General features: G+C 65.0%; 1 protein-coding gene across 2 annotated transcripts; it reads left to right on the forward strand.

Annotated features, from left to right (window-relative positions):
* The first annotated feature begins 612 nt into the window (after positions 1–612).
* On the forward strand, positions 613–13,836 carry DALRD3 (DALR anticodon binding domain containing 3). 2 transcript variants are annotated; one of them, XM_077822576.1, is made up of 13 exons: positions 613–1,030; positions 2,264–2,562; positions 2,649–2,929; positions 3,192–3,250; positions 3,373–3,495; positions 4,278–4,348; positions 8,164–8,222; positions 9,096–9,178; positions 10,101–10,224; positions 10,817–10,875; positions 11,325–11,538; positions 12,729–12,797; positions 13,196–13,836. In XM_077822576.1, exons 1-13 carry the CDS (start codon positions 848–850, stop codon positions 13,336–13,338), a joined length of 1,767 nt encoding a protein of 588 aa, XP_077678702.1. In that variant the 5' UTR covers positions 613–847; the 3' UTR covers positions 13,339–13,836. The 2 variants fall into 2 exon arrangements, with proteins under 2 accessions (XP_077678702.1, XP_077678704.1); XM_077822578.1 differs by having other exon boundaries at positions 11,325–11,438.
* The last annotated feature ends 12,187 nt before the right edge of the window (positions 13,837–26,023 follow it).

Consider the following 26,023-nt stretch of genomic DNA (forward strand, 5'->3'; position numbering starts at 1 on the left):
GGGAGCGGTGGGGGGATGGGAGCCAGGCCATGGCTGGGGGGCGGTGAGGGGATGGGCATTAGGCCAGTGCTGGGGGTGGGAAGGGCGCCAGGCCAGGGCTGGGGGAGGGGTAGGGGGGATGGGCACTAGGCCAGAGCTGGGGGGTGGGGGGATGGGCATTAGGCCAGCGCTAGGGGTTGTGAAAGGAGCCAGGCCAGGGCTGGGGGGCAGTGGAGGGATGGGCACTAGGCCAGTGCTGGGGGGGGATGGGCGCCAGGCCAGGGCTGGGGGGGTAGGGGGGATGGGCACTAGGCCAGAGCTGGGAGGGTAGGGGGGATGGGCATTAGGCCAGCGCTGGAGGGCGAGTGGGCGGCAAGCCAGGGCTTGGGGGCGGTGGGGGGATGGGCACTAGGCCAGAGCTGGGGGTCGCGAAAGGAGCCAGGCCAGGGCTGGGGGGCAGTGGGGGGATGAGCACTAGGCCAGGGCTGGGGGGCGGTGGGGGGATGGGCGCCAGGCCAGTGGTGGGGGGGGCATGGCGCCAGGAAGAGGGGGCGAGGCCCATGCCAGACGGTCCGGGAGGGGGCAGGGCCGGGGCCTCACAGCCGGGTCGGCTACCCCCAGACCTAACCTGGCCGCCACCACAAGCTACGGGCAAGATGGCAACCGCCCTCTTCCGGCTACACCCAAGATGGCGTCCGCGGAACTTCCCGCCACACCTAAAATGGCCGCCGTCACCTGCCTCCACATCCAAGAAGGCCGCTCGACTGTGTGACGCAACTTCCGGTTAGACAAACAGGAAGTTGCTCAGTATCCGTTGCCCCCGAAGCCCTGGCGGCGGGTTCCGGTTTCGGCAGCTGCCTCGGTCCCCATGGAGACGGGCGGGGGCCGGTTCGGGGTGTCGGAGACCCTGGGGGCCCTGAACGCGGCGCTGAAGAAGGAGCTCGGCCCCCCCGCCTCCGTCTGGTTCAAGGAGAGCAGCGCCCGGAACCTGCGGACCCGCGACTTCCTGGCCCCCCAGGCCGCGCTGCGGGCTCTGTTCGCGGGGGGGCCGGTAGGCGGGGAGAGTGAAGGGGGAGGGGCTCAGGGCTGGCGGGGCCGGGAGAGGGAGGGGCCTGTGGGCGCGGGGCGGGGCCTAAGGCCACGCGGGGCGGGGAGGGGGAGGGGCGAGAGGTGCAGCCCCCGCAGCTGAGGGGATTCCTTGGGGCCGAGGCCCCCTGCCCCTGTTGCAGGGCAGGGGGGCGGGCAGGGGGCACCTTGGCTGTGGTGTCTCATTCCCAGGCACCGCCCATGGGACGGAGCCCCTTTTACTCCTGGGAGCACGCTGCGCCCAGCCCCTGAAAAACGTGCACTAAAAATTGAAACTTCTGCGCACAATATTTTAAAACTCTGGAAATTTTGTCTGTCAAAATCGCACGACATAATCATGCCAGTTTCAGTTAGTTTGGTAATTTATTTCAAAATACTGGTCAGCAAGTATGTCTGTAACAATATAAGTTTCAGAGTAACAGCCTTGTTAGTCTGTATTCGCAAAAAGAAAAGGAGGATTTGTGGCACCTTAGAGACTAACCAATTTATCTGAGCATAAGCTTTCGTGCATCCGATGAAGTGAGCTGTAGCTCACGAAAGCTCATGCTCAAATAAATTGGTTAGTCTCTAAGGTGCCACAAATACTCCTTTTCTTTTTGTAACAATATAAGCACACACAAAAATTCCCCCCCCCCCCCCCAGAGAGTTAAAGAATCCCCTATGACTACCCAGTTCCAGTTCCTCTGCCCCCTTCCCACCCTAGAGCCCAGCTGTGGGGGCTAGATACCCAAAGCCCCTACCCCCAGATTGCACAGCTTCCTACATTCCCTCAGGACGTGCTGGGAACTGCAGCTGCCAGGAACCCTCGAGCTCCCTTTTCCTCTCCCCAGCAGTATCGACTATGTGCACGCTGGGTTTAGGGAGTCCAGTAGCAGCTCGCAGCACTGCAGCCCATTTATGTGGGGGAAAAGGAAAGTCTGCATGCAGAATGTTAATTTCTGAAAAATTCTACATTGCGCAGTGGCGCAGAATTCCCCCAGGCGTCCCCCTTGCACCACACTAGGGTCCTAGGCTCACAACTAGCCCCTACCACCATGGGCTACAGTAACTGCCTGAAAGTTTATGAATCTAACCTAGACTGGTGAGATTTCAGCTAATTTCTGTCAGTAAGAGTGAGGAATTTGCAAGATGGCACACTGGTGTTAAAGAAGGTGTCTGCGAGAGGACCTTTTAATGTGTCTGTCTTGTCTTCTTGCAGGTTCCCAAAGGCATCATAGAAGATGTGATTTCACTAAAATGCCCTGGAGTACCACCTCTCCAGAGCTGTCAGCAGACCCCACTGGGGCTGACTGTTCAGTTACAGAGACCTGCTGCCTTCCAGCAGGTCCTGAATTCTATTGCTGAGTTCACAAAGCCTTCCCAGGCAGCAAGTGGGCAGAGTATCATCCTGAACTGCACACCCCTCCAGGGCCAGAGAAGCCTGGACATGCTTAGCCTGAGCAATCTGAGAGCCATTCTAGTAACTGACCACCTGGCTGAAGTGCTCAGAATACAGGGGTCAGTGGATTGAATTCTCCAGCTCTTTAAATGCTCTTCCTTGGATGTTGCACCGGCTCGTGAATGGTGTTTGTATCTGATTCTAGGATGAATGTCCACCTGGTTCCTGCTGTGCCCGATGAAGGAATCCAGAAGTTTCTGCACCAGCTGAGAGTTGACTGGCCCTCAGAGCTGGAAACAGCATTCATTCCTGAGGATGTTTTGGCCTTGAAGCAAGTCCTCAGCCAGTGCCCTTATGCTACAGTCCCAGGGCTGGAGCCACGGCAGATGAGGCTGGCTGATGAAGTAATATATAAAGTGCATTTGAAAAACTTCCTGGCGCAGCAGAGCTTGGAGGGCTATGACCCCAACCTAGATGTCTGTCTTGGTAAGCGTCACATGTTTAACATTTGCTATCTGACTGGGTGGGCACAAGGCTGCAGTTGGCTCTGTTGTCATACAGAAAATATGGGGTGTTTGGGCTCAAATCCCCCCTTTCCACTCCCATTGCTCTTTCCTGGTTCCGGCGCACCAGCCTTTAGCAAGTTACAGCCCCACAGGACACTGACTGAGGCAGCAATGGCTGGGGTGGAGACAGGGTGCAAAGAGCCTGTACCTCCCTTTCTGAGTCCTCTCCTCCTCCTTGGCAGTGACTGAGGAGAAGCTGCGGGTCCTGGCAGAGCTGCGGCAGATGGCCCTGCGCTGTGCGGTGAGTAACCCTGCTGCCTGTGGCTTTGTGCTGCTCTGGTAAACAGGGAACCCAGAGCGCCTGCCCTGCTCCTTTCTGTGCTTGGTGGGAGTACATCTAACCAGGCTGCCGCTTTGCTGCAGGGCACGGGACCGGCAGGCTGCTGCAGGGTGGTGCATGTGGTGAGCTGTAAGGGCGAGTTCCAGCAGCAGCAGGTGGATTTGCTCTGGAGGATGTTGGACCTGGGACCTCACACAGCCTTGCAGGTGAGGCACGTCTCTGACTCCCGCATTGCTGCCTCCCATGGCAGCACCCAGCAGAGGGCAACGATGGGAAAGTGTTTTCTGCTGCTGTGTGAAGTTGTCTGAGTTGGGGGTAGGGGTGTCTGAGCATGGCTCCCTCTGATTTCCCCCAGGAAGAACTCATGGTGAAAGGAGACCTTATCTCCTTGAAAACCTTCCTTTTCCTCCTCTGTAGCCTCCCCCTGCCCTTCTGGCTGAGCACTACAGATAAGAAAGGTTTCAGAGTAACAGCCGTGTTAGTCTGTCTTCGCAAAAAGAAAAGGAGTACTTGTGGCACCTTAGAGACTAACCAATTTATTTGAGCATGAGCTGTAGCTCACGAAAGCTTATGCTCAAATAAATTGGTTAGTCTCTAAGGTGCCACAAGTACTCCTTTTCTTTTTACAGATAAGAAAGGCAGTGTCCCTGCCCCTGAAGACCTTGATGCTAAGGTGATAGGGCATCGGGGGGAGGAGGGTAGACGAAACTGGAATCACTCACAGCACGGCTGCTTTCTTTTGACTGAATAAGCTGTGACATTACAACGGTCTGGGCGCATCCATTAAGAGCCGGGGCTCAGGTTGGTCTGTGGTGCCTATCACCCTGGGATCTAAGCACAGCTGAATGGCTGTGCTGTCTGGCATACTCTGTATTTCACGCATCCCAATACTGCCTGAACGGGCAAAGCCCTTGGTGAAGTGCAGAAGGTCAGGGAGCTGTTTGCCCCTCCTTTGTCCCAGGATTCACTCTCTCCTCCTCTCTCTCAGAAACACCTCGTCTGTGGGCCAGTGAAGGTCGCTAACTCCCCCTCTCCTGTGGGGGCACCCCAGTACTTCCAGTAAGTTGGCACTTAGCAAGGACTCTGCTGCAGCCGTTCAACCGAGCGCGTTTCCCTGCGTTCTGCTGAGGTGGCTGATAATCAGGGTGTTTTTTCCGTCTGTAAAAGTGCTGCCCAAGCTGCTGGCACTGTAGAATATTCTGTAACCCTCGCAGTGGTTCTTCAGCCCAACTCCTCTGAGTGGCACGCAGCACCGTACAAAGGTGGCTAGGATGGACAAGGAGGAGGCTTAATCCAAGTTGCATAGCAAGCACTGGGAAGAGAACGCTGGTGTCCTGACTTCCAGTCTCCTCTTCAAGCCATTAGCTGTGCTTCCGGCAACCCTGATCTGCATAGCCCTGCAGGGCTACAGCTCATGTCCTGAGGAGCAGGCCCTGACTCTGCACTGTGGAGGGCTAGTGCTCTGCGGTGGGGTCACTGGTTAATGCTGTGGGAAATGGAAAGAGAGGGTAAGCCCTTCTTACAATGTTTGTCCTGCAAAGACACGGTGGGGAGGTGAGGACAGAAGCAGGCAGGCCTGATAGAACTAGGCTGGGATGTTGGTGCTGGATGGACAGCTCACTGCAGCATCTTTGAGGGGCAGGTCTGGGCATGGACAGTTGTGTGTCCAGCCTGCTGTCTGCCCCCGTTTCTGCTCTGGCCAGAGATTCTGCCGATCCCTGCATCAGTGCCATCAGCCAGGGACCCGGGCAGGAAAGAAGTCTGCATCCTTAAGATTCTGATCAATGGCTTTCTGATTTCCTCAGCCATTGAAAGGCGAGAGAGGCCACTCGGAACTCCTCTCTTCTGCTTCCTGTGAGGGGCCCAGCTTGATGTGGTGCTCTAAAGGTCCAGCTGCCCTCACATCATGAATCAGCGTCCCATGTTACTGGTTCAGTAGCAGAGGGGTCCAGTCTCTGGTCAGGAACACAACAATTTCAGGGAGCTGGTTTCAGTTTGACGCTGTCCTTGCTGCATGGAGCTCTGCCCCAGGTTATCATAGAATCATAGAATATCAGGGTTGGAAGGGACCCCTGAAGGTCATCTAGTCCAACCCCCTGCTCGAAGCAGGACCAATTCCCAGTTAAATCATCCCAGCCAGGGCTTTGTCAAGCCTGACCTTAAAAACTTCCAAGGAAGGAGATTCCACCACCTCCCTAGGCAACGCATTCCAGTGTTTCACCACCCTCTTAGTGAAAAAGTTTTTCCTAATATCCAATCTAAACCTCCCCCACTGCAACTTGAGGCCATTACTCCTCGTTCTGTCATCTGCTACCATTGAGAACAGTCTAGAGCCATCCTCTTTGGAACCCCCTTTCAGGGAGTTGAAAGCAGCTATCAAATCCCCCCTCATTCTTCTCTTCTGCAGGCTAAACAATCCCAGCTCCCTCAGCCTCTCCTCATAAGTCATGTGTTCTAGACCCCTAATCATTTTTGTTGCCCTTCGCTGGACTCTCTCCAATTTATCCACATCCTTCTTGTAGTGTGGGGCCCAAAACTGGACACAGTACTCCAGATGAGGCCTCACCAATGTCGAATAGAGGGGGACGATCACGTCCCTCGATCTGCTCGCTATGCCCCTACTTATACATCCCAAAATGCCACTGGCCTTCTTGGCAACAAGGGCACACTGCTGACTCATATCCAGCTTCTCGTCCACTGTCACCCCTAGGTCCTTTTCCGCAGAACTGCTGCCTAGCCATTCGGTCCCTAGTCTGTAGCGGTGCATTGGGTTCTTCCGTCCTAAGTGCAGGACCCTGCACTTATCCTTATTGAACCTCATCAGATTTCTTTTGGCCCAATCCTCCAATTTGTCTAGGTCCTTCTGTATCCTATCCCTCCCCTCCAGCGTATCTACCACTCCTCCCAGTTTAGTATCGTCCGCAAATTTGCTGAGAGTGCAATCCACACCATCCTCCAGATCATTTATGAAGATATTGAACAAAACCGGCCCCAGGACTGACCCCTGAGGCACTCCACTTGACACCGGCTGCCAACTAGACATGGAGCCATTGATCACTACCCGTTGAGCCCGACAATCTAGCCAGCTTTCTACCCACCCTATAGTGCATTCATCCAGCCCATACTTCCTTAACTTGCTGACAAGAATACTGTGGGAGACCGTGTCAAAAGCTTTGCTAAAGTCAAGAAACAATACATCCACTGCTTTCCCTTCATCCACAGAACCAGTAATCTCATGATAAAAGGCGATTAGATTAGTCAGGCATGACCTTCCCTTGGTGAATCCATGCTGGCTGTTCCTGATCACTTTCCTCTCATGCAAGTACTTCAAGATTGATTCTTTGAGGACCTGCTCCATGATTTTTCCAGGGACTGAGGTGAGGCTGACTGGCCTGTAGTTCCCAGGATCCTCCTTCTTCCCTTTTTTAAAGATTGGCACTACATTAGCCTTTTTCCAGTCATCCGGGACTTCCCCGGTTCGCCACGAGTTTTCAAAGATAATGGCCAATGGCTCTGCAATCACAGCCGCCAATTCCTTCAGCACTCTCGGATGCAACTCGTCCGGCCCCATGGACTTGTGCACGTCCAGCTTTTCTAAATAGTCCCTAACCACCTCTATCTCCACAGAGGGCTGGCCATCTCTTCCCCATTTTGTGATGCCCAGCGTAGCAGTCTGGGAGCTGACCTTGTTAGTGAAAACAGAGGCAAAAAAAGCATTGAGTACATTAGCTTTTTCCACATCCTCTGTCACTAGGTTGCCTCCCTCATTCAGTAAGGGGCCCACACTTTCCTTGGCTTTCTTCTTGTTGCCAACATACCTGAAGAAACCCTTCTTGTTACTCTTGACATCTCTCGCTAGCTGCAGCTCCAGGTGCGATTTGGCCCTCCTGATTTCATTCCTACATGCCGAGCAATATTTTTATACTCTTCCCTGGTCATATGTCCAACCTTCCACTTCTTGTAAGCTTCTTTTTTATGTTTAAGATCCGCTAGGATTTCACCGTTAAGCCAAGCTGGTCGCCTGCCATATTTACTATTCTTTCGACTCATTGGGATGGTTTGTCCCTGTAACCTCAACAGGGATTCCTTGAAATACAGCCAGCTCTCCTGGACTCCTTTCCCCTTCAAGTTAGTCCCCCAGGGGATCCTGGCCATCCGTTCCCTGAGGGAGTCGAAGTCTGCTTTCCTGAAGTCCAGGGTCCGTATCCTGCTGCTTACCTTTCTTCCCTGCGTCAGGATCCTGAACTCAACCAACTCATGGTCACTGCCTCCCAGATTCCCATCCACTTTTGCTTCCCCCACTAATTCTACCCGGTTTGTGAGCAGCAGGTCAAGAAAAGTGCCCCCCCTAGTCGGCTCCTCTAGCACTTGCACCAGGAAATTGTCCCCTACGCTTTCCAAAAACTTCCTGGATTGTCTATGCACCGCAGTATTGCTTTCCCAGCAGATATCAGGAAAATTAAAGTCACCCATGAGAATCAGGGCATGCGATCTAGTAGCTTCCGTGAGCTGCCGGAAGAAAGCCTCATCTACCTCATCCCCCTGTTGGTTGTTGGGTTGCCACTCTGCCGCCCAAGAGAAACGAGACCTGGTCTCTTAGCCCAGCCTCTCTGGGCTGGCAGAGCTGGAGCCAAAACCCTGGCAGCCAGTGGGAGTAGGCAGAGATGTGACCAAGGGGGGATTCATTGCTACAAGTCAATAAGAGTGCCTCTTTCTGCTGGGTGGCTCTTTTGGACACTGTCTGATCCCCAGCTTTGTTGGGTGGGCATTGCCATTGTACTCAGATGGGCCAGGGCAGTGCCAAGTGCAGCTGAGAGCTGGCAAGGGGATGATAGCCCTGGGCTGTCTTGCATCACTGCATTTATTCCTCCCAGGCTCCGCAGGTGCCAGATGTACGAAGCCTCGGTCATGAAGTATGGAGACCTTGTTCAGGGTAAGGCTTCAAGCCTTTGCTTGGCCAGGGGATGCTTCCTCCTGCTCTTGTGCCTTCATTGACCCAAGGAGACCAGGCAGCCCCTGGAGCCTCCTCACCCGCAGGTTGCATTTGTGCAGGCAGCCTCTCACCAGGGCTAGCGTCACCTGCGGCTCCTCTTGCTGCACGTTAGCTGCTGTGTGTGTGAAGTCACAGGCGTAAGAGCCCAGCCTCTGGGAATTAGCTGCTGGAGGCTAGCACTGGTGGCTCTTCTCTCCCCAGCAGCACCTACACCATGCTGCCGCAGGCCTGCTTTTCCCAGAGGAGTTCAGAGCCCTTTGGTAGCACCCCCGCATCCAAGCTGCAAACATGGTCTGTGGATTTCAAGCAGATTTGCAGGGCCCTGACTTTCGGTTCTCCCAGTCCAGATCAGCAGGGACTGAAAGTCATTCCCACGATGAGTGTTCATCCGGTGAGGAGGCATCCAAACCACCATCACCAGGCTAATAGCTGGGGCCTCAGCGAGTCCAATCACTTCACAAGCAATGGCCAGCAAACTCCCTCTTGCCCCCGGGGCAGCCTCCTGGGCAGGGCTGAGGCATGCTGATGGGGAGCATGCCCAACCAGTGCCAGCATGGCGTGTGGAGAGAGGGGGAGCTGGCCCCCACAGCTGTACCCCAGCCTCCTGCACCTGCACAAAACTCACAAAGCCCACATTTCCCAGGTGGCGGCTGGGCTGCCCCCCCCAACATGCCCTCCTCTTCTGGCAAGAAGTGGACTGGGGCTGAGAGATATGTCCCAGCTATGACCATGTGCAGGCTTAGCGGGTGGCATGGCTGGTGGGCTCAGCCAGGCCCTTCCAGTTGTATGTTCTTTGTCATGTTTTCTGCGCAGATGACTCTTGGACTGAGATCATCAGCGTCTTGACATCAGCTGCCATCAGGTTTGAAATGCTGAGTACAGCCCATCAAAGTCAGGTAAGCGCACGAAGGAACCACGTTGCTTTTCCTTCCTGGTCATTAAGAGGCAATCCCTGTGTATTCTGGCCCCTGGGCCTTACAGGGACAGGGAGTGAGCAACATCCCACCGTATACAGCCAGCCAGCCAGCAAATGTGGGAAAAGACAGTCACTACGTTTCAGGGAAAGGACTCTGAGACATACAAGAATCTGGGAAGCCATGACCCTGAGAGACCTAGGAGATAGCACACAGCAAATTAGATAGGAGCTTCTAATGCGATATTGCAGTGGAACAAGCCATTCTGAGCTATAAACCCAGAGCAAGAAGTCGACAGCAAGTCTCTTGACAGTCAAGTGCAGCATCGGTTTTGGGTGTGGCTCTTGGCACCAGGAGGAGGGGAACAAATTAGAGGGAACTCGGAGACAGGTAACAGAAATGGGGCAGGAGACGGTTCTGAGAAAAGGTTAGAGCTCGACAGTTCTCCCTTGGGCTCCCAAATGGCTAAGGAGCAGGCATTCAAAGGAGGTTGACGTGGGGAGGAAAAGGAATTGGTCAGGGTGTGACTACAAACAAAGGGATGAAATGAAGCAAAGGCAAATGGAGGTTGATGATCAGGAATCCTTTGCTAGCAGTGAGCTGTTAGACCATGCATTGGTCTCCCAAAAGCAGGGACAGGAGCCCTGTTACTTGGAACATGTGAATGGACTGGGGAAATCTGAGGCAAATTTGCCCTGAGGAAGCATTTCCTAATGGTCTCCAGGCTGGAGCCTAGATGCAACCTGGTACTTGCCCAACTCTCCTTCTTCCAAGAGAAGGCCAGGGTCAGATGCCACCAGGGGAAGTGGTGCAAGGGCTCATGAGAATGGGGAGGAAGTAGGTATTGCTGGGCGGACCACTGAGGAAAAAGTGAAAGAGGAACGCAGCTGGTTTCCCCCTCCAGATTATCCTTGACCTCGAGGACAGCAGCATCTCCACAAAGGGAACGAAAAGTGGAGCCTTTGTGATGTACAACTGCGCTCGGCTTGCTACGCTCTTCAAAACTTACCAGCAAGCTGTGGAGCAAGGTGAGTGCCAGGACTGCCTGTCTGATCAGCTGCAGGCAGGACATTCCGCTCAGCTCGGGCCACTGCTGAGCAAGATTAGCCCCAGACTGATTCAGTTAGTGACCCCCTGGAAGCGACGGCAGCAATTGGCCAGGCTGGGCCTTACTGCTAGTCAGAGCCCCCCAGAGGTTCCAGGGGCTCAGGCTGTATGGACTCGTAGCCCTTGGTCTGACTGATCCAGAAGGCAGGGAAAATCCTTTGTGGATGGTCTTTGTGGACCTGCGACAAACTGTCTGACAAAGCCGCTCCAAGGGGTGGGGTCCAGCAGCTCAGGCAGGCCCAGCCCACTCACCAAGCACAGCATTCAGGCCAACGGCCCCAGCATCACGGCAGGAAGGTGCAGGGGAGGTCTTCCCCCTGCAGCGGGCTGGAAACTGTGACAAAAGCAATGGATGATGTGACTGAGCCAGCTTCGATTGCTTGGAACGATCTTTTATGCTAGGTGTCTCCAGGTATCAAACCCCTGCCCATCTCTGAGCTGCTGCCAATCTCGGCTCTTCCCCAGATCTCTGCTGCCACAGGTGCGTAACCGGGCTCTGAACTTTTATTCCAGGTGCATACCCGGCCTTCCCCCCAGCATCAGAACTGAACTTCTCCCTGCTCAGAGAAGAGGTGAGTGTGCAAGGGCAAGGGCTGGGACCCATGGCTGGAGGGGCTGCCAATCAAGCTTATCCTCACTCTGCCCCACAGTCATTTCCTCCTGCACGCCCCCCTCGGAAAGGGCCCAGGCAGTTTAGCAGGAGCATGTGGGAGGGTCTGATCCATTGGGCCACTGGAATCTCAGACAGCCCAGAGTTCAGACTGGCTCCCAGGAGAACCATCACTGGGCCTGACGGCTGTCCTCCCCCGCCCTGGCTTCCAGTCCAGTGGGACTACCTGGCTGGGATGATTTAACTGGGAATTGGTCCTGCTTCGAGCAGGGGGTTGGACTAGATGACCTTCAGGGGTCCCTTCCAACCCTGATATTCTATGATTCTATGATACCTGAGCTGGCCAAGGGGTGAGGGGAGAGAGCTCCGGAGGCTGCTGGGAGGTGACTGACATTTGTGTTCCTTCCATAGGGTGAATGGCTTTTGCTGTTCAACTACATCCTTCCCTTCCCAGAGACCCTGAGCCAGTCAGCACAACTGCCTCTCTCCAGCAAAGGGATTCGAATCACAGCCAGCACTGAGGCGGTGAGAGCAGTGAGGCTGAGTGCTGGGAGGATCTGCAGGCTCTTACCCCCCAATGAGGGCTCTGGCCAAGCTGGCTTACTGGGGACAGAGCCCCAGGCGGGTGCGAGGGCTGCTCCTGGCTGGCATCAGCCTGTAGGTTTGGAGGTTGTCTGTGGAGCACTAGAGAGGGCTGCTTTGGCGCTATGGCCACCGTTCTTGAAGAGATTCATTAGACAGCCAAGGCCTAGACGTCCCAGTTAGAATCGGGGCCTGCTGAGCCCTGTAGAGTTAAGTCTGATTTAACACAAGCTGCAAATTAGTTTGGCAAACAGGAGGTGCAGGGAGGAGTAAGCAAGTGAGCTTGGCTGCTGCTAAATAACTCTCTTCCAAACAGCTGCAGCCCTTGCTGCCGGCACAGCTGTGTGTTTGGCAGGAGGCGGGTTTGCAGGAGGAGAGCATGCTTACACGTTACACGTTAATTCGGGGCGGGAGGGGGGAAGAGGGACAGCGATTACAGGGCAGCAGTGAGAGGGACGAATGGGTGTCCCAGGCTGACAGGCCTAGCAGCGTGGAGGGGCAGGGCCCTGCCGGTAAGGACAACAGTGGAGAACAGGGAGCTAGTTCCTCCTGTCTGCCTCCAGGGCATTGCCCCAGGGGGACTGTTTGAGAGGAGATAACCCCAGCAGTCTGACCAGCTGCCTCAACAGCATGGAGAGTGAATGATCCCAGGCAGAGGCAGGCTGGCCACAGGTCCAATGGAGGCAGCAGCACAAGCTGCCTTGCTGGGAGCAAGAGGAGCTCACGCTCTGTGGCCCACTCAGTCCGTGGCTTCTCTGCTGAGCTGGCCAGGCCCGGGATGCTGTGCAGGTGTGGGTGACTGTGGGGCCCTGGCCACTGCTGTTACAGGCAGGGGGGGCTTGCTGCCTATTCTGCAGGGCTTCTCCCGGATGTTTATTCCACTGGCACTTCAAAGCAGTTGCGCAAGCCAGCCGCTGGGACTGAGCCCAGGCTGCTCCCTACAGCACCTCCTCTGGGGGCCGCTGCTGCTTTCCCATCCCTGGGCACCCAGCAGGTGTGAGCAGCAGCCCCCCGTGGGAGGAAACAAGCGTGGAGCTGCTAGCTGCAGCCCTGGCAGCACTGGCCGTAGGGGCAGAAGGCCTGGAAAGAGGTGCCCAGGACCGTGATGGGGTGATCGACTAGGCAGAGTGGGATGGGTGTCACTGTGCGACCACCTAGCAGGGAGCGTGCACATGGTCTCTGACTGCCCCCTGCGGGAAGGAAGGTCTCTAGCTGCTCTGCTTTGTGTGGCAGGTGTGCAAGTTCCTGATCCACCTGAGCATGGACTTCAGCTCCTACTACAACCGCGTTCACATCTTGGGGGTAAGCAGGGACCCTCCTGGGAAACAGCCTGCCCTCCCTCCCACAGTAGCTGCTCTCTCCAGGGAGCCAGAGCAGCACCCTCCCCCTGCAGGCTTCAGGGCCCAACTGGCCATGCCCCTCTGGGAAGCTAATGGGATGGCAGTGTACCAACAGGGGTGCACAGCTAGGAAAGCCTGGCTTGCTGGCTAGGGCACGCTTCCCCTGCCCAGCTCTCAGTGGCCTCAGCACCATGTGGCGAAGGGCACCCCATCCAGCAGGGGAGCTGAGAGCATGGAGAGGAAAGGAGGAAGGACTCTAGGAAGCCCGCCCTACACTGAGCAGGAGCTGCGGGGAGCCCTGCCCCTGGAGCGCAGGGAAGCAGCAGCCTCTGCTCTCACTTGCTGCCCCCTCTCTTCCAGGAGCCGCTGCCTCATTTGTTCAGCCAGATGTTTGCTCGGCTACAGCTGATGAGAGGAGTGAGAGACGTAATCCACAGGGCCCTGGCTACCCTCCACCTACCTCCTCTCAGCCAGATCTGAGTCCTGCGGGCACCACACATTAGTGCCGAAACGGTAGCACAGGGGGAGGGCAGAGTCTGGTCTGAAGCTGTTGTTCGGAGTTAAAGGGTTAACCCTGTTTTAGAGGGTGGGGGAGGGGTTCCCCCCAGGTTTAGTTGCTATCTGGAGGGGCTGGTTGTTGTGGAACAGAAGGGGTTAAATGCCCTTCCCACCGCTAGTGCTGGGGAGGAGGCAGTGGCTCTGCCTCCTAGCCACTGATGCCAAACTTGCTGGCCTCCTGCCACAAACTGCCCAGGAGCAGGAGAGGCCGTGTCCCAGCCCGTCAGCCCCTCAGAATCTGCCTGCCTTGCCGTGAGCCCCCCGCCCCCAGGGGTGGAGTGGGACACCCCAGCAGGCCAGGCCTCAGCCTTAGTTGTGTTGTAACAAGTGGTTTTTTGGCTGTTTTGCTCTGAACTGGCTGAGGTCCCCACTGGCCCCAGGGTCACTTGCCCCTACCCCGAGGGGGCCAGCAGCCTTGGTGTTGGATCCAAATATAGATTGTTGTGAAGCAAGTGCTGTTTTCTTGTTTAACCCCCCGCCATTCCACTCCCAGGCCCCCAGCTCCACCTCGCCCCGCTCCAGACCCCCCGCCATTCCACTCCCGGGCCCCCAGCTCCACCTCGCCCCGCTCCAGACCCCCCGCCATTCCGCTCCCGGGCCCCCAGCTCCACCTCGCCCCGCTCCAGACCCCCCGCCATTCCGCTCCCGGGCCCCCAGCTCCACCTCGCCCCGCTCCAGACCCCCCGCCATTCCGCTCCCGGGCCCCCAGCTCCACCTCGCCCCGCTCCAGACCCCCCGCCATTCCGCTCCCGGGCCCCCAGCTCCACCTCGCCCCGCTCCAGACCCCCCGCCATTCCGCTCCCGGGCCCCCAGCTCCACCTCGCCCCGCTCCAGACCCCCCGCCATTCCACTCCCGGGCCCCCAGCTCCACCTCGCCCCGCTCCAGACCCCCCGCCATTCCGCTCCCGGGCCCCCAGTTCCACCTCGCCCCGCTCCAGACCCCCCGCCATTCCGCTCCCGGGCCCCCAGCTCCACCTCGCCCCGCTCCAGACCCCCCGCCATTCCGCTCCCGGGCCCCCAGCTCCACCTCGCCCCGCTCCAGACCCCCCGCCATTCCGCTCCCGGGCCCCCAGCTCCACCTCGCCCCGCTCCAGACCCCCCGCCATTCCCCTCCCGGGCCCCCAGCTCCACCTCGCCCCGCTCCAGACCCCCCGCCATTCCAGTCCCGGGCCCCCAGCTCCACCTCGCCCCGCTCCAGACCCCCCGCCATTCCCCTCCCGGGCCCCCAGCTCCACCTCGCCCCGCTCCAGACCCCCCGCCATTCCGCTCCCGGGCCCCCAGCTCCACCTCGCCCCGCTCCAGACCCCCCGCCATTCCGCTCCCGGGCCCCCAGCTCCACCTCGCCCTGCTCCAGACCCCCCGCCATTCCGCACCCGGGCCCCCAGCTCCACCTCGCCCCGCTCCAGACCCCCCGCCATTCCGCTCCCGGGCCCCCAGCTCCACCTCGCCCCGCTCCGGACCCCCCGCCATTCCGCTCCCGGGCCCCCAGCTCCACCTTGCCCTGCTCCAGACCCCCCCCAACCCGCTCCTGGGCCCCCAGCACCACCTTGCCCCGCTCCGGACCCCCCGCCATTCCGCCCCTGGGCCCGCAGCTCCACCTCGCCCAGGTCCAGACCCCCCGCCATTCCGCTCCCGGGCCCCCAGCTCCACCTCGCCCCGCTCCAGACCCCCCGCCATTCCAGTCCTGGGCCCGCAGCTCCACCTCGACCAGCTCCAGACCCCCCGCCATTCCACACCTGGGACCCCAGCTCCACCTCGCCCCGCTCCAGACCCCCCGCCATTCCAGTCCTGGGCCCGCAGCTCCACCTCGCCCCACTCCAGACCCCCGCCATTCCACTCCTGGGCCCCCAGCTCCACCTCGCCCCGCTCCAGACCCCCCGCCATTCCAGTCCTGGGCCCCCAGCTCCACCTCACCCCACTCCAGACCCCCCGCCATTCCAGTCCTGGGCCCGCAGCTCCACCTCGCCCCGCTCCAGACCCCCCGCCATTCCAGTCCTGGGCCCGCAGCTCCACCTCGCCCCGCTCCAGACCCCCCGCCATTCCAGTCCTGGGCCCCCAGCTCCACCTCGACCCGCTCCAGACCCCCCGCCATTCCAGTCCTGGGCCCCCAGCTCCACCTCACCCCGCTCCAGACCCCCCGCGATTCCGCTCCCGGGCCCGCAGCTCCACCTCGCCCCGCTCCAGACCCCCCGCCATTCCAGTCCCGGGCCCGCAGCTCCACCTCGCCCCGCTCCAGACCCCCCGCCATTCCAGTCCTGGGCCCGCAGCTCCACCTCGCCCCGCTCCAGACCCCCCGCCATTCCAGTCCTGGGCCCCCAGCTCCACCTCGCCCCGCTCCAGACCCCCCGCCATTCCAGTCCTGGGCCCGCAGCTCCACCTCGCCCCGCTCCAGACCCCTGCCATTCCACTCCCGGGCCCCCAGCTCCACCTCGCCCCGCTCCAGACCCCCCGCCATTCCAGTCCCGGGCCCGCAGCTCCACCTCGCCCCGCTCCAGACCCCCGCCATTCCACTCCCGGGCCCCCAGCTCCACCTCGCCCCGCTCCAGACCCCCCGCCATTCCGCTCCCGGGCCCCCAGCTCCACCTCGGCCCAATCCAGACCCCCCGCCATTCCAGTCCCGGGCCCCCAGCTCCACCTCGCCCCGCTCCAGACCCCCCGCCATTCCAGTCCCGGGCCCGCAGCTCCACCTCGCCCCGCTCCAGACCCCCCGCCATTCCAGTCCCGGGCCCCCAGCTCCACCTCGCCCCGCTCCAGACCCCCCGCCATTCCAGTCCCGGGCCCCCAGCTCCACCTCGCCCCGCTCCAGACCCCCCGCCATTCCAGTCCCGGGCCCCCAGCTCCACCTCGCCCCGCTCCAGACCCCCCGCCATTCCAGTCCCGGGCCCGCAGCTCCACCTCGCCCCGCTCCAGACCCCCCGCCATTCCACTCCCGGGCCCCCAGCTCCACCTCGCCCCGCTCCAGACCCCCCGCCATTCCGCTCCCGGGCCCCCAGCTCCACCTCGGCCCAATCCATACCCCCCGCCATTCCGCTCCCGGGCCCCCAGCTCCACCTCGCCCCGCTCCAGACCCCCCGCCATTCCGCTCCCGGGCCCCCAGCTCCACCTCGCCCCGCTCCAGACCCCCCGCCATTCCGCTCCCGGGCCCCCAGCTCCACCTCGCCCCGCTCCAGACCCCCCGCCATTCCGCTCCCGGGCCCCCAGCTCCACCTCGCCCCGCTCCAGACCCCCCGCCATTCCCCTCCCGGGCCCCCAGCTCCACCTCGCCCTGCTCCAGACCCCCCCCAACCCGCTCCCGGGCCCCCAGCTCCACCTCGCCCCGCTCCAGACCCCCCGCCATTCCGCTCCCGGGCCCCCAGCTCCACCTCGCCCCGCTCCAGACCCCCCGCCATTCCGCTCCCGGGCCCCCAGCTCCACCTCGCCCCGCTCCAGACCCCCCGCCATTCCGCTCCCGGGCCCCCAGCTCCACCTCGCCCCGCTCCAGACCCCCCGCCATTCCGCTCCCGGGCCCCCAGCTCCACCTCGCCCCGCTCCAGACCCCCCGCCATTCCGCTCCCGGGCCCCCAGCTTCACCTCGCCCCGCTCCAGACCCCCCGCCATTCCGCTCCCGGGCCCCCAGCTCCACCTCGCCCCGCTCCAGACCCCCCGCCATTCCGCTCCCGGGCCCGCAGCTCCACCTCGCCCCGCTCCAGACCCCCCGCCATTCCAGTCCCGGGCCCCCAGCTCCACCTCGCCCCGCTCCAGACCCCCCGCCATTCCAGTCCCCGGCCCGCAGCTCCGCCTCGCCCCGCTCCAGACCCCCCGCCATTCCAGTCCCGGGCCCGCAGCTCCGCCTCGCCCCGCTCCAGACCCCCCGCCATTCCAGTCCCGGGCCCCCAGCTCCACCTCGCCCCGCTCCAGACCCCCCGCCATTCCACTCCCGGGCCCCCAGCTCCACCTCGCCCCGCTCCAGACCCCCCGCCATTCCGCTCCCGGGCCCCCAGCTCCACCTCGGCCCAATCCAGACCCCCCGCCATTCCGCTCCCGGGCCCGCAGCTCCACCTTGCCCCGCTCCAGACCCCCCACCATTCCAGTCCCGGGCCCCCAGCTCCACCTCGCCCCGCTCCAGACCCCCCGCCATTCCAGTCCCGGGCCCCCAGCTCCACCTCGCCCCGCTCCAGACCCCCCGCCATTCCAGTCCCGGGCCCCCAGCTCCACCTCGCCCCGCTCCAGACCCCCCGCCATTCCAGTCCCGGGCCCGCAGCTCCACCTCGCCCCGCTCCAGACCCCCCGCCATTCCACTCCCGGGCCCCCAGCTCCACCTCGCCCCGCTCCAGACCCCCCGCCATTCCAGTCCCGGGCCCCCAGCTCCACCTCGCCCCGCTCCAGACCCCCCGCCATTCCAGTCCCGGGCCCCCAGCTCCACCTCGCCCCGCTCCAGACCCCCCGCCATTCCAGTTCCGGGCCCGCAGCTCCACCTCGCCCCGCTCCAGACCCCCCGCCATTCCAGTCCCGGGCCCCCAGCTCCACCTCGCCCCGCTCCAGACCCCCCGCCATTCCAGTCCCGGGCCCGCAGCTCCACCTCGCCCCGCTCCAGACCCCCCGCCATTCCGCTCCCGGGCCCCCAGCTCCACCTCGCCCCGCTCCAGACCCCCCGCCATTCCGCTCCCGGGCCCCCAGCTCCACCTCGCCCCGCTCCAGACCCCCCGCCATTCCGCTCCCGGGCCCCCAGCTCCACCTCGCCCCGCTCCAGACCCCCCGCCATTCCGCTCCCGGGCCCCCAGCTCCACCTCGCCCCGCTCCAGACCCCCCGCCATTCCGCTCCCGGGCCCCCAGCTCCACCTCGCCCCGCTCCAGACCCCCCGCCATTCCGCTCCCGGGCCCCCAGCTTCACCTCGCCCCGCTCCAGACCCCCCGCCATTCCGCTCCCGGGCCCCCAGCTCCACCTCGCCCCGCTCCAGACCCCCCGCCATTCCGCTCCCGGGCCCGCAGCTCCACCTCGCCCCGCTCCAGACCCCCCGCCATTCCAGTCCCGGGCCCCCAGCTCCACCTCGCCCCGCTCCAGACCCCCCGCCATTCCAGTCCCCGGCCCGCAGCTCCGCCTCGCCCCGCTCCAGACCCCCCGCCATTCCAGTCCCGGGCCCGCAGCTCCGCCTCGCCCCGCTCCAGACCCCCCGCCATTCCAGTCCCGGGCCCCCAGCTCCACCTCGCCCCGCTCCAGACCCCCCGCCATTCCACTCCCGGGCCCCCAGCTCCACCTCGCCCCGCTCCAGACCCCCCGCCATTCCGCTCCCAGGCCCCCAGCTCCACCTCGGCCCAATCCAGACCCCCCGCCATTCCAGTCCCGGGCCCCCAGCTCCACCTCGCCCCGCTCCAGACCCCCCGCCATTCCAGTCCCGGGCCCCCAGCTCCACCTCGCCCCGCTCCAGACCCCCCGCCATTCCAGTCCCGGGCCCCCAGCTCCACCTCGCCCCGCTCCAGACCCCCCGCCATTCCAGTCCCGGGCCCGCAGCTCCACCTCACCCCGCTCCAGACCCCCCGCCATTCCAGTCCCGGGCCCGCAGCTCCACCTCGCCCCGCTCCAGACCCCCCGCCATTCCAGTCCTGGGCCCCCAGCTCCACCTCGACCCGCTCCAGACCCCCCGCCATTCCAGTCCTGGGCCCCCAGCTCCACCTCACCCCGCTCCAGACCCCCCGCGATTCCGCTCCCGGGCCCGCAGCTCCACCTCGCCCCGCTCCAGACCCCCCGCCATTCCAGTCCCGGGCCCGCAGCTCCACCTCGCCCCGCTCCAGACCCCCCGCCATTCCAGTCCTGGGCCCCCAGCTCCACCTCACCCCGCTCCAGACCCCCCGCGATTCCGCTCCCGGGCCCGCAGCTCCACCTCGCCCCGCTCCAGACCCCCCGCCATTCCAGTCCTGGGCCCGCAGCTCCACCTCGCCCCGCTCCAGACCCCCCGCCATTCCAGTCCTGGGCCCCCAGCTCCACCTCGCCCCGCTCCAGACCCCCCGCCATTCCAGTCCTGGGCCCGCAGCTCCACCTCGCCCCGCTCCAGACCCCTGCCATTCCACTCCCGGGCCCCCAGCTCCACCTCGCCCCGCTCCAGACCCCCCGCCATTCCAGTCCCGGGCCCGCAGCTCCACCTCGCCCCGCTCCAGACCCCCGCCATTCCACTCCCGGGCCCCCAGCTCCACCTCGCCCCGCTCCAGACCCCCCGCCATTCCGCTCCCGGGCCCCCAGCTCCACCTCGGCCCAATCCAGACCCCCCGCCATTCCAGTCCCGGGCCCCCAGCTCCACCTCGCCCCGCTCCAGACCCCCCGCCATTCCAGTCCCGGGCCCGCAGCTCCACCTCGCCCCGCTCCAGACCCCCCGCCATTCCAGTCCCGGGCCCCCAGCTCCACCTCGCCCCGCTCCAGACCCCCCGCCATTCCAGTCCCGGGCCCCCAGCTCCACCTCGCCCCGCTCCAGACCCCCCGCCATTCCAGTCCCGGGCCCCCAGCTCCACCTCGCCCCGCTCCAGACCCCCCGCCATTCCAGTCCCGGGCCCGCAGCTCCACCTCGCCCCGCTCCAGACCCCCCGCCATTCCAGTCCCGGGCCCGCAGCTCCACCTCGCCCCGCTCCAGACCCCCCGCCATTCCACTCCCGGGCCCCCAGCTCCACCTCGCCCCGCTCCAGACCCCCCGCCATTCCGCTCCCGGGCCCCCAGCTCCACCTCGGCCCAATCCATACCCCCCGCCATTCCGCTCCCGGGCCCCCAGCTCCACCTCGCCCCGCTCCAGACCCCCCGCCATTCCGCTCCCGGGCCCCCAGCTCCACCTCGCCCCGCTCCAGACCCCCCGCCATTCCGCTCCCGGGCCCCCAGCTCCACCTCGCCCCGCTCCAGACCCCCCGCCATTCCGCTCCCGGGCCCCCAGCTCCACCTCGCCCCGCTCCAGACCCCCCGCCATTCCCCTCCCGGGCCCCCAGCTCCACCTCGCCCTGCTCCAGACCCCCCCCAACCCGCTCCCGGGCCCCCAGCTCCACCTCGCCCCGCTCCAGACCCCCCGCCATTCCGCTCCCGGGCCCCCAGCTCCACCTCGCCCCGCTCCAGACCCCCCGCCATTCCGCTCCCGGGCCCCCAGCTCCACCTCGCCCCGCTCCAGACCCCCCGCCATTCCGCTCCCGGGCCCCCAGCTCCACCTCGCCCCGCTCCAGACCCCCCGCCATTCCAGTCCCGGGCCCCCAGCTCCACCTCGCCCCGCTCCAGACCCCCCGCCATTCCAGTCCCCGGCCCGCAGCTCCGCCTCGCCCCGCTCCAGACCCCCCGCCATTCCAGTCCCGGGCCCGCAGCTCCGCCTCGCCCCGCTCCAGACCCCCCGCCATTCCAGTCCCGGGCCCCCAGCTCCACCTCGCCCCGCTCCAGACCCCCCGCCATTCCACTCCCGGGCCCCCAGCTCCACCTCGCCCCGCTCCAGACCCCCCGCCATTCCGCTCCCGGGCCCCCAGCTCCACCTCGGCCCAATCCAGACCCCCCGCCATTCCGCTCCCGGGCCCGCAGCTCCACCTCGCCCCGCTCCAGACCCCCCACCATTCCAGTCCCGGGCCCCCAGCTCCACCTCGCCCCGCTCCAGACCCCCCGCCATTCCAGTCCCGGGCCCCCAGCTCCACCTCGCCCCGCTCCAGACCCCCCGCCATTCCAGTCCCGGGCCCCCAGCTCCACCTCGCCCCGCTCCAGACCCCCCGCCATTCCAGTCCCGGGCCCGCAGCTCCACCTCGCCCCGCTCCAGACCCCCCGCCATTCCACTCCCGGGCCCCCAGCTCCACCTCGCCCCGCTCCAGACCCCCCGCCATTCCAGTCCCGGGCCCCCAGCTCCACCTCGCCCCGCTCCAGACCCCCCGCCATTCCAGTCCCGGGCCCCCAGCTCCACCTCGCCCCGCTCCAGACCCCCCGCCATTCCAGTTCCGGGCCCGCAGCTCCACCTCGCCCCGCTCCAGACCCCCCGCCATTCCAGTCCCGGGCCCCCAGCTCCACCTCGCCCCGCTCCAGACCCCCCGCCATTCCAGTCCCGGGCCCGCAGCTCCACCTCGCCCCGCTCCAGACCCCCCGCCATTCCGCTCCCGGGCCCCCAGCTCCACCTCGCCCCGCTCCAGACCCCCCGCCATTCCGCTCCCGGGCCCCCAGCTCCACCTCGCCCCGCTCCAGACCCCCCGCCATTCCGCTCCCGGGCCCCCAGCTCCACCTCGCCCCGCTCCAGACCCCCCGCCATTCCGCTCCCGGGCCCCCAGCTCCACCTCGCCCCGCTCCAGACCCCCCGCCATTCCGCTCCCGGGCCCCCAGCTCCACCTCGCCCCGCTCCAGACCCCCCGCCATTCCGCTCCCGGGCCCCCAGCTTCACCTCGCCCCGCTCCAGACCCCCCGCCATTCCGCTCCCGGGCCCCCAGCTCCACCTCGCCCCGCTCCAGACCCCCCGCCATTCCGCTCCCGGGCCCGCAGCTCCACCTCGCCCCGCTCCAGACCCCCCGCCATTCCAGTCCCGGGCCCCCAGCTCCACCTCGCCCCGCTCCAGACCCCCCGCCATTCCAGTCCCCGGCCCGCAGCTCCGCCTCGCCCCGCTCCAGACCCCCCGCCATTCCAGTCCCGGGCCCGCAGCTCCGCCTCGCCCCGCTCCAGACCCCCCGCCATTCCAGTCCCGGGCCCCCAGCTCCACCTCGCCCCGCTCCAGACCCCCCGCCATTCCACTCCCGGGCCCCCAGCTCCACCTCGCCCCGCTCCAGACCCCCCGCCATTCCGCTCCCAGGCCCCCAGCTCCACCTCGGCCCAATCCAGACCCCCCGCCATTCCAGTCCCGGGCCCCCAGCTCCACCTCGCCCCGCTCCAGACCCCCCGCCATTCCAGTCCCGGGCCCCCAGCTCCACCTCGCCCCGCTCCAGACCCCCCGCCATTCCAGTCCCGGGCCCCCAGCTCCACCTCGCCCCGCTCCAGACCCCCCGCCATTCCAGTCCCGGGCCCGCAGCTCCACCTCACCCCGCTCCAGACCCCCCGCCATTCCAGTCCCGGGCCCGCAGCTCCACCTCGCCCCGCTCCAGACCCCCCGCCATTCCAGTCCCGGGCCCGCAGCTCCACCTCGCCCCGCTCCAGACCCCCCGCCATTCCAGTCCCGGGCCCGCAGCTCCACCTCGCCCCGCTCCAGACCCCCCGCCATTCCAGTCCCGGGCCCGCAGCTCCACCTCGCCCCGCTCCAGACCCCCCGCCATTCCAGTCCCGGGCCCGCAGCTCCACCTCGCCCCGCTCCAGACCCCCCGCCATTCCAGTCCCGGGCCCCCAGCTCCACCTCGCCCCGCTCCAGACCCCCCGCCATTCCAGTCCCGGGCCCGCAGCTCCACCTCGCCCCGCTCCATACCCCTGCCATTCCAGTCCCGGGCCCCCAGCTCCACCTCGCCCCGCTCCAGACCCCCCGCCATTCCGCTCCCGGGCCCCCAGCTCCACCTCGGCCCAATCCAGACCCCCCGCCATTCCGCTCCCGGGCCCCCAGCTCCACCTCGGCCCAATCCAGACCCCCCGCCATTCCGCTCCCGGGCCCGCAGCTCCACCTCGCCCCGCTCCAGACCCCCCGCCATTCCGCTCCCGGGCCCCCAGCTCCACCTCGCCCCGCTCCAGACCCCCCGCCATTCCGCACCCGGGCCCCCAGCTCCACCTCGCCCCGCTCCAGACCCCCCGCCATTCCAGTCCCGGGCCCCCAGCTCCACCTCGGCCCAATCCAGACCCCCCGCCATTCCAGTTCCGGGCCCGCAGCTCCACCTCGCCCCGCTCCAGACCTCCCGCCATTCCAGTCCTGGGCCCCCAGCTCCACCTCGCCCCGCTCCAGACCCCCTGCCATTCCGCTCCCGGGCCCCCAGCTCCACCTCGCCCCGCTCCAGACCCCCCGCCATTCCGCTCCCGGGCCCCCAGCTCCACCTCGCCCCGCTCCAGACCTCCCGCCATTCCAGTCCCGGGCCCGCAGCTCCACCTCGCCCCGCTCCAGACCCCCCGCCATTCCAGTCCCGGGCCCCCAGCTCCACCTCGCCCCGCTCCAGACCCCCCGCCATTCCAGTCCCGGGCCCGCAGCTCCACCTCGCCCCGCTCCAGACCCCCGCCATTCCACTCCCGGGCCCCCAGCTCCACCTCGCCCCGCTCCAGACCCCCCGCCATTCCGCTCCCGGGCCCCCAGCTCCACCTCGGCCCAATCCAGACCCCCCGCCATTCCGCTCCCGGGCCCCCAGCTCCACCTCGCCCCGCTCCAGACCCCCCGCCATTCCGCTCCCGGGCCCCCAGCTCCACCTCGCCCCGCTCCAGACCCCCCGCCATTCCGCTCCCGGGCCCCCAGCTCCACCTCGGCCCAATCCAGACCCCCCGCCATTCCGCTCCCGGGCCCCCAGCTCCACCTCGCCCCGCTCCAGACCCCCCGCCATTCCGCTCCCGGGCCCCCAGCTCCACCTCGCCCCGCTCCAGACCCCCCGCCATTCCGCTCCCGGGCCCCCAGCTCCACCTCGGCCCAATCCAGACCCCCCGCCATTCCCCTCCCGGGCCCCCAGCTCCACCTCGCCCCGCTCCATACCCCCCGCCATTCCCCTCCCGGGCCCCCAGCTCCACCTCGCCCCGCTCCAGACCCCCCGCCATTCCGCTCCCGGGCCCCCAGCTCCACCTCGCCCCGCTCCAGACCCCCCGCCATTCCGCTCCCGGGCCCCCAGCTCCACCTCGCCCCGCTCCAGACCCCCCGCCATTCCGCTCCCGGGCCCCCAGCTCCACCTCGCCCCGCTCCAGACCCCCCGCCATTCCGCTCCCGGGCCCCCAGCTCCACCTCGCCCCGCTCCAGACCCCCCGCCATTCCGCTCCCGGGCCCCCAGCTCCACCTCGCCCCGCTCCAGACCCCCCGCCATTCCGCTCCCGGGCCCCCAGCTCCACCTCGCCCCGCTCCAGACCCCCCGCCATTCCGCTCCCGGGCCCCCAGCTCCACCTCGCCCCGCTCCAGACCCCCCGCCATTCTGCTCCCGGGCCCCCAGCTCCACCTTGCCCTGCTCCAGACCCCCCCCAACCCGCTCCCGGGCTCCCAGCTCCACCTCGCCCCGCTCCAGACCCCCCGCCATTCCAGTCCTGGGCCCGCAGCTCCACCTCGCCCCGCTCCAGACCCCCTGCCATTCCAGTCCTGGGCCCCCAGCTCCACCTCACCCCACTCCAGACCCCCCGCCATTCCAGTCCTGGGCCCGCAGCTCCACCTCGCCCCGCTCCAGACCCCCCGCCATTCCAGTCCTGGGCCCCCATCTCCACCTCGGCCCAATCCAGACCCCCCGCCATTCCACTCCTGGGCCCCCAGCTCCACCTCGCCCCGCTCCAGACCCCCCGCCATTCCACTCCTGGGCCCCCATCTCCACCTCGGCCCAATCCAGACCCCCCGCTATTCCAGTCCTGGGCCCCCGGCTCCACCTCGCCCCGCTCCAGACCCCCTGCCATTCCAGTCCTAAGCCTCCACCCACAGCTCTGCCTCAGGCCCATCCCCCATTGCCATGCCTGCACAGCTCTGCCCATGCTCCGTAATCCCGCTAGTCCAGACCTGTCAGCCCAGCGCAGCCTGGCGGGCTCAGCAGCAACTGAGGCACGCTGTGGACCCAGCAGCGAGCGGAGGCCCTGGGCTCTACATGAGTCAGTGTGGCACTGGCTGGGCTGCCTCTACCGAGCCCCGACAGTACCAGCGTGAGAGAAAGAGAAGCTGCATCTTTCCTGCCCCAAGGAACACAAGACTCCCCCAGTCAAACACTAGCCCGTGCAGCTACCAGGGAGGTGCCCTGGCACTGAGACAACGCTGTACCTGTCCTGGCCAGCTGGTCCCCTGGCACCATCTTCCCTGTTTCTCCCAGGCCCCTGGCTCCTCCCCAAGGATAGGGTCACGTCCATCTTCGGGGTGCAGCCTGGCCAGCTGGTGACTCCTGCTGTGGGCAGTGCTGACCCTCAGCCAACTGCACTGGTCACGGAGGACAGTGTGCCTGCCTAGGCTCCTCCAGGGGCTGTCCTTTGTTTTGCTCTCCTGAAGAGCCACCTCTGGAAGGTCACTCGGGCTCTGCCCTGTCTCCCTGGATGGTCAATGTCAGGCTAGTGTGCTGCGAGGGCACAGAGCAGCGCATGGGCCCCCTCCCCCTGAGGTGCAGTGTCCCTCGTTCTGTGCTGCTCACTTCCCCTCAACTCACCCCACTTCACAGCCAGACCAGCAGCTCACCAGAGTGGACTGGCCCAAGGGCCACGGAGCTGTCCGTGCACAACAGCTGGGCTGCACCAAGGGGCCTGGCACAGCCTCTCCAAACTGCAATCCAGAGCTATGCAATATGCCTGGGGCGCTCGGGGAGCAGGTAACCGCAGCCAGCCCAGGGTGCAGGGCCTGGAACTACTGAGCCCAAGCCGGAGAGGAGACAGCAGCACAAAGCATCTCCTTCAGCAAGTCCCAGCGCAAGCACGTTGGCCCCAAACCTCCCGGGCACGGGGAAACGTGCAGGCACCACCCACCGGAGGAGCCTGGGGACGGGGAATAGAACTGCTCAGTGCAGTGGCGCTCAGGGGGTCTGCTGGGCCCTGCGCCCTGTTAGTGGGTTCCCCAGCAGCTGCCCATCTCAGCCTGGGGCTAGGATGTCTCCTTCATCCAGGCGGTG

The sequence above is a fragment of the Eretmochelys imbricata genome, chromosome 7 (genome assembly GCF_965152235.1).
Source record: "Eretmochelys imbricata isolate rEreImb1 chromosome 7, rEreImb1.hap1, whole genome shotgun sequence".
NCBI classification, from domain to species: domain Eukaryota; kingdom Metazoa; phylum Chordata; order Testudines; family Cheloniidae; genus Eretmochelys; species Eretmochelys imbricata.